The following is a 7,804-nucleotide window of genomic DNA, read 5'->3' as shown; positions in this document are numbered from 1 at the left end:
TAGGCCCGAACGACAACGGCAGGGGCTCGGGGAATGGTGGTCAACAGTGGCAAGGGGGTCGGGCTATTCGGCGGCAGGGGGCTCGGGGCTGGGCTCGACAGCAACGACTGGTGGCTCGAGGGCTGGGCTCGACGGCGGGTGGGGGGGTCTCGGGTCTGGGCTCGACAACGCAGGGGCTGGTTGGGGCTTGGTGGCCCGTTCTCCGCCGCGAGCAAAAGCCTCCAGGCTCTACTTTTGGACAACTAAATGACTGTTGGGGCATTGAACAATCTGAGGTATGCCCCTTAATTTGTCACAGCTGGTGGAGCGGTGGCCTCGCAGGGGTCGCGACGGTGGTCTCTGCTGTAAGTATGCTTTCTTTAACAATTTTTTTTTCCATATGTATATAGATTTGAGAAATATATGTATAAATATTATATATATGCATAGATTTATAATGCCTATATATTATGTTTTGTAAGGTTTTGTATGAAGTTGTTTGGAGGCTTTGATGTATTCCAATTATTTGGCTTGGTGTATTTTGAGATTTGGGATTCGTTGGCTTGGTGGCTGTGATTTGGGATTTAAATTTTTGCTTGTTTATCTTAAAATTTTCTTGTAACTCTAGGAAATTTTCGGGTTTGTTTCTGATATTATCGTTTGGATGGTTTTTGTCTTGAGCTGGAAAGTAGTGTAAGGAAACCAGGGCATATGGATCTCTTAAACTAATGGTTGATGCTCTTCAAGTGTTTGAGAAATTGATGCAAAGAAACTACAGAATATGATTTAATGAAACTATGAGTGATTCTAGTTTTTGTGTGCTCAAATTACTACTGCCTTTTGTTATTATTATTGTTAGATGATTAAATATAATATATATTTATAATTATATAGCTCTTTCGTGGCCTCTCTTTATTATATTGAGCTTTTTCTTAGTATATAACATGGTAGCTACTTATGTGTATATACTGTCTATATATATATATATGCTATACTATACATATGCAGGAGTGCTTAAATGGAGAGTTTCTTCGAGTTGGTCTCAAGTTTGCTCCACTAGCTGGATATCACTAGTATCTACACATCTTTTCTTTTGATCATTTTATAAGTTGTATTAATCAAATTATAGGTAGTGAAAACCAATTTTTATATATTGCTTCATTTTGGTATTGCACTCCAGCTGTTTGATGATTTGTCTAATTGAACAACTATTTGTTAATATGGGTAGCTAGGACTCTATATATGCTATCTTTTTTTTTTTTTTTTAAAAGAAAATTCTTTGTATTAATCATGGGAAAAAATACAAAGATTAGAGATCAATGGACGATCTCAGTAAGCTAAAATATAGCTTGAAACAGAAAACAAACATAGTAAGAATCATCCTTTGACCCTGGCTTGTTTATGTACCCTTGTAGTGTAATAAGTTTCATGTGAGATGCAGTTACATATTTTTATTTCTGTTGTAATTTGTAATCATATAAGCATGTCTGTGTAGACTCCTAGAATTCTGGTGGTCCTTATGTGCAAGAATGAATTTGATGCTCGATACCAGAAGCCTGAAGATAAACTATATATTGCGCAACTGTATTTTCCTCTTATTGGCCAGGTAAATGGTGCCATCGAAGCTTTATTTTTGCCTTTATGAGGGAATGCTGCATATAAACAACTATGTATTTCACAATGATATTCTTAGATTGTAACTGCTCAAGCTAATATTTCTCTATTGAACAGTAAATGATTTATGTTATGATAGAGTATAATTATCAAAGTTCTATCTCCAATTAGTTCACTAATTAGTGATGTGGTCTATGCAGATTTTGGATGAGATGCCTGTTTTTTACAACCTTAATGTTGTTGAAAAGCGTGAAGTTCTCATAGTTATTTTGCAAATTGTGCGCAATCTTGATGATGCATCACTTGTGAAGGCATGGTAGCGGAGCATTGCAAGGACTAGATTATTTTTCAAACTCATGGAGGAATGCCTAAGTCTTTTTGAGGTTCCTTGATATTTCCCTTACCTCTTTGATCTTGTGATTGACTGTTGGTGTCATTTAGTTTACTTGTTTGGGTTCTATAAAGTATAAACCATGCATACATATAATCTTTTTATTTATTTGCTATCTTATTTTGAATGGTTGTCAAGTTTACAAGTTTTTATAAAATTGACGTGGTAGCTTAAATTATGGAAAAATGCACCAAAGTGGGGCCCTCAAATGATATAACTTTCTGATCTCAGAATGTAAACATTCTTTGCATGTAAACAAACATTTTGGTTTTGCTTAGTTCTTGAGTTGATTCAAAGGGAGGGTCAATTGAACTTGGATGTGCACATCTTTAGAGTTTTGTCCTCTCTGTCATTTGTTTCCTTGTGTTTAATTTTTTGGTCATGATTACCTCTTTTGGGCTTTATGCAATATAAGAATGTTAATCATTTGGCTAAGAATGATAAAGGAAAAACTTGTTACTATGGAGCCATTTATTGCATAGAAGGTTTCCAGAAGTATACCCTTTAACCATGGTATTAGAATGGATGCTATATTTTTATATATTATTCATGTTTGGTAAAAGTAATATTCTAATAATAGGAGAAGTAAGTTAACAATGTAAGTAATTTAGCTATTGTTGATTCTCACTCTTTCTTTTGCCATTGCCTGTGACACTGATTTTCTATTATTCATTTTTACAGCACAGAAGGTCTGCTGATGGCATGCTTATGGGTTCTAGTTCTCGTAGTCCTGTTGGGGATGCACCTGCTTCCCCTAAGTACTCTGATAGACTTTCTCCGGAAATCAACAATTATCTGTCTGAGGCATCAAGACAAGAAGTCAGAGTGAGTTAATTTATTGTGGTCTTAAATCAAGAAATCGATGCTTCCAGTGTTTTGTCTATCAATAATGTTTTTTTTTAATTACTTACTGATTGTTTTGAGGTCATCTGTTCATCCTTATATTGTCAAACAGTAGGTACTAGTTACTTTTTCTAAGTAGTTTTGTGCATTGTCCAAATCCCTGATACATGAGTTGTAAGAAGCTACTCATTTTTACGTATAACGCTAATGTTGAATCCCACTCATGCAGCCTCAGGGAACACCTGAAAATGGATATTTGTGGCAAATAGTAAATTCTCAGTTAAGTTCTCCTAGCAAGCCATATTCATTGAGAGAGGCTCTAGCTCAGGCACAATCTTCTAGAATTGGAGCTTCTGCTCAGGCTCTTAGAGAATCTTTGCACCCATTATTGAGGCAAAAACTGGTATGTTTACTTTATTATTATCATATTAATATTTTTTTTGAAAAGAAACTTCTTTGTATTAATCATGGGAAAAAAATACAAAGATTAGAGATCAAGGGACGATCTTAGTATTCTAAAATATAGCTTGAAATAGAAAACGAACATAGTAAAAAACAATAATAAAAGCTGAAAAAGCGTTAGTTTCAGAAAATAAAAGAACTTCACTGGTGTTGTTGCAGGTTTTGGCATAAAGGATTTAACCAATTTTGATGTTATTGTTGTGGTACACTTTCAAAGTTAGGGTTCTACTTAGCAGATAAAACTGCTTCATAAATTTGAGGTAAATATTTTAATTTTTACATGATCTCTTTCAAGGACAAAGGTCATTATTTTTTGTTAGTCAGTCGAGTATAGTTTTAATGCAACTTTATATGTTTCCTTGTAAAGTTATGTCAAAATTTAGTTTTTAGTGCCTTTTCATCATCAGTACAATATTATTATGTATTCATAATTTATAATGCATTTAGGATTTTCTCTTAAATAATTTGGGTTTGTTGAATTTGTTGTTCCAAAATGAATTGTTGTATATTGTATCATTTTGTGTGCATTTTCTTAATAAAGAGCTACAACTTTTAGTGTTTCAGGAACTAGAGAGAAAGAGCACAACAGCTGCTGCACTCAAGTCACTTCAACATAAACTTGAGAAATACAAGATAAAGTTGAACAACTCGTATAAGAATACTCGAGTATACTTATAACTTGTTCATGTTGCACAAAACTGATTACAAGGACAAGAAGAAGAAATATATGTTGTTTGACAATGAATTTAGTGTTTTATTATATTTGTAATTTTTATTAGAGTAAATGATTTTTATTTGAATGGTTAATTATTTACTTTGTAAATCTAGTTACATATTTTTTAAGGTCAAGACGATTATAATTTTAATAAGTTTTGTTATTTTAATCTATAAATTTTTAGATTAATTTGTATAAATGTTTTATTTAAATCATAATTTTTAATTTAAAATAACAATAAATAAATTTTTAAAAAATTAAAATTATAACTTTTAAGGGCACCCAAAGAGAGTCCTAAAAACCTTACTTAAAGGCACTCAGCAAGATCTTTTAGGACTCGCGGGCATTTTTTAGGACTCGCAGTGCGAGTCCTAAAAACCTTACTTAAAGGCACTCAGCAAGATCTCTTAGGACTCGCGGACATTTTTTAGGACTCGCAGCGCGAGTCCTAAAAACCTTACTTAAAGGCACTCAGCAAGATCTTTTAGGACTCGCGGACATTCTTTTAGGACTTGCAACGTGAGTCCTAAAAACCTTAGTTTTTAAGGCTCTCAAATAGAGGACTCGCGCCCTGCGAGTCCTAAAAACTTGTTTAGGACTCGCAATGCTAGTCCTAAAAAACCTTTTTTGTAGTAGTGCTTCTTTTCTTTTAGTACGATGCAGGAAAATAGATGCAGAGGCTCTTGGAAGCTTGGTGTGTGTATGGAGGTGAATGGAGTGGATGGGCTGCGTGTTGATTCAGGGACAACGTTTCTTTTAGTCTCTTTAAAATTATGTTTTTATGTATTTTTCCGCATGTAGCTTTGTAAACAATTTTATTTAAAGTTATGTTTTATTTTAAAAATATGAGCTCATTTATGTATTACAAATATTGTTTCTTTAAAGTTTTCAATAAAGTTATGAATTTTCTTATGTATGTTCTTTTCAAAGTTGTGCTTATGTCTAGTAGGTTTAATGACGTAAGTTTCATAGATACTTGGGTCGTTACAGAATGTAAATATGTTTGGTGCGGGAGTATTGAACATGATTTTTGGAGATATTAATAGCACTTGTAATATCACAAAAAATGGTTAAAGTTTTAAGGTTAAGCCCATAGTCAGCCAACATTTGTTTCATCTACAAAAGTTTACTACAACAGCTTCCAGTAGCTTTGTACTCGGCTTCAGCTGTTGACAAGGAGATGGAGTTTTGTTTCTTACTATGCCAGGAGACCAAATTGTTTCCGAAGTAAAAACAACCATCGGTCATCAGTGTTTCCTGCCCAATCTGCATCACTATAACACACAAGGTTATATTTTGTTTCTTTGGAGTACCAAATGCCTAAATCAAGAGTATTATTGATATAACGAATAATTCTTTTTACAACAATCACATGAGACTCCATGGGGTTCCCTTGGAAGCGAGCACACACTCCAACACTGTAACTGATGTCTGGGTGACTAGCAGTTAAGTATAGGAGACTCCCAATCATACTCCTGTAAAGAGTTGGATCAACTTTCTTCCCATTCTCATCTTTAGATAGTTTGACAGTGGTTCCCACATGAGTTTTAGCAGGTTTAGATGCATCGAGCCCAAATCTCTTTACCAAATTTCTAGCATACTTGCTTTGTGAAATGAAAATTCCCTCGTTTGACTTCTTAACTTGGAGCCCTAAGAAAAAATTGAGCTCTCCCACCATGCTAATCTCAAACTCTTCCTATATTTGTTTCACAAATTCCTGCACTAGAGAGTCATTAGAAGAACCAAACACTATATCATCAACATATATTGGACCTATCATAATATTAGTATCAACATTTTTTATAAAACATGTTTTGTCTACTCCCCCTCTCTTGTACCCCTTTGAGACCAAAAAATGATATAATCTCTCATACCAAGTCCGTGGGGCTTGTTTCAACCCATACAAAGCTTTTTGTAGTTTAAAAATATGATTAGGATAGTGAGGGTCCCCAAACCCTTTGAGTTGCTCCACATAAGCTTCCTCATTCAAGAATCCATTTAAAAATGCAGATTTGACATCCATTTGGAATAATTTAAAACCAAGAACACATGAAATAGCTAGCAATAATCTTATGGATTCAAGTCTTGCAACAGGGGCAAATGTCTCATCAAAATCAATTCCTTCAACTTGAGTGTACCATTGTGCAACTAGTCTAGCTTTACTTCTTATTATGGTGCCAAATTTATCACTTTTGTTTTTAAATATCTACTTTGTTCCTATAACATTGGTATGACTCGGTCTAGGGACAAGAATCCATACCTCATTCCTTCTGAATTGATCTAGCTCTTCTTGCATAGCATTAATCCATGATTCATCATTTAAGGCTTTCTTCACGTATTTTGGTTCAAATGTAAAAGTGAAGCAAACAAATTGAACCAAGTTTACATACCTCTTTTGAGTGACCATACTCTCTTCAAGATTTCCCAAAATGAGATCAGAATGGTGATCCTTTTATACTTTGGCCGAGGGTTCTTTTTTAATGGAGTTAGAAAAATTAATTGGAATTTCCTTCTCTGTTCGTTCAGTTTCTGGCACGACAAAATTTGTGTCTGATACATCATCAGCAACTGTTGTCGCCTCTGAACGATCTTCTGTCAGATCTGGTATCCCTTTTTGTCGTTGAATATCAATGAACCTGTCAATTTTCTCCTCATGGGAGTACTCAGAAAAATCTTTTAGATAATCAACAACCACATTAGTAGATTCCATAAAAGTTTGGATTCTCATGTTATAAACACGATTGGCCCTACTATATTGAAATAACCAAGAAAAACTCCCAAATCGCTTTTGGCATCAAATTTTCCCAGATTCTCACGATCTCTAAGAATATAACAAAGGCACCCAAAGACATGAAAATAATTGACATTGGGTTTTCTACCTTTCCAGATCTCAAAAAGAGTTTTATTTGTACCTGGACGCAGAAAAACACGATTAACTGTGTAGCAAGCAGTGTTAATTGCTTCAGACCATAATTTCTTTGTGAGTTTTTTGCTATTTAGCATAACTCTGTTCCACTACCCCATTTTGTTCAAGGATTTTGGGTGCAGAAAATTCATGCAAAATTCCAAAAGATTTTCAATATTCATCATAAACTGAATTTTCAAACTCCTTACCATGATCACTTCGTATTCTTACAATTTTTCCAATGTTGCAATTTTTTTTTCAACTCTTAGTCTTGTACAAAGAGTTTTAAAAGCTTCAAATGTGTCTGATTTTTCTCTTAAAAAATCTACCCAAGTAAATCTAAAAAAAATCATCCACACAGACAAAAATGTATCTCTTACCATTAATACCTTCAACCTGTATAGAACCCATGAGATCCATATGCAATAATTCAAACACATTTGAAGTATTAATATCAGATAGAGCTTTATGTGAAACTTTCAACTCTTTTCCCAATTGACATGATTCACACTTACTAGGTGATTATTTATCTAGCTTGGGTATAACACGAATGAGACATGCATTAGCAATATTTTTCAAATTTTTGAAATTTATATGTCCAAGTTTTTCATGCGACAAATCAATATTATTAAAACTAGATGATGATGCATGACATGTGAATTTTTGTGTGAGTGTGTAACAATTATGCAAAGAGGGAGAACCTTTAAGAACAATGTCACCTCTTTGATTTACAACATTATAGTCATCATGCAAAAAATTAACAAGAAAACCTTGGTCACAAATTTGGCTTATGCTAATTAAGTTAGCATTTAGCCCATCAACAAGAAGAACATTTTTCATTTTTGGTAACCCCTCAATGTTTAGAGCACCTTTTCCTAAAATATTTCCTGTCATT

The 7,804-nt window shown here is 34.0% G+C and overlaps 1 protein-coding gene across 7 annotated transcripts; it reads left to right on the top strand.

The window, feature by feature from the left end:
* On the top strand, positions 1 to 4,173 carry LOC133818894 (guanine nucleotide exchange factor SPIKE 1-like). Of its 7 annotated transcripts, XM_062251995.1 has the most exons (7): positions 1 to 344; positions 988 to 1,052; positions 1,475 to 1,585; positions 1,794 to 1,976; positions 2,666 to 2,809; positions 3,057 to 3,230; positions 3,854 to 4,173. In XM_062251995.1, exons 4-7 carry the CDS (start codon positions 1,950 to 1,952, stop codon positions 3,965 to 3,967), a joined length of 459 nt encoding a protein of 152 aa, XP_062107979.1. In that variant the 5' UTR covers positions 1 to 344; positions 988 to 1,052; positions 1,475 to 1,585; positions 1,794 to 1,949; the 3' UTR covers positions 3,968 to 4,173. The 7 variants fall into 7 exon arrangements, 5 of the variants coding, with proteins under 5 accessions (XP_062107979.1, XP_062107978.1, XP_062107981.1 ...); XM_062251994.1 differs by lacking the exon at positions 988 to 1,052; XM_062251997.1 differs by lacking the exon at positions 1,475 to 1,585.
* The last annotated feature ends 3,631 nt before the right edge of the window (positions 4,174 to 7,804 follow it).

Source organism: Humulus lupulus, chromosome 2, assembly GCF_963169125.1.
Source record: "Humulus lupulus chromosome 2, drHumLupu1.1, whole genome shotgun sequence".
NCBI lineage: Eukaryota > Viridiplantae > Streptophyta > Magnoliopsida > Rosales > Cannabaceae > Humulus > Humulus lupulus.
The sequence above is the reverse complement of the archived record's forward strand: the minus strand, read 5'-3'. Positions and strand labels throughout refer to the sequence as shown.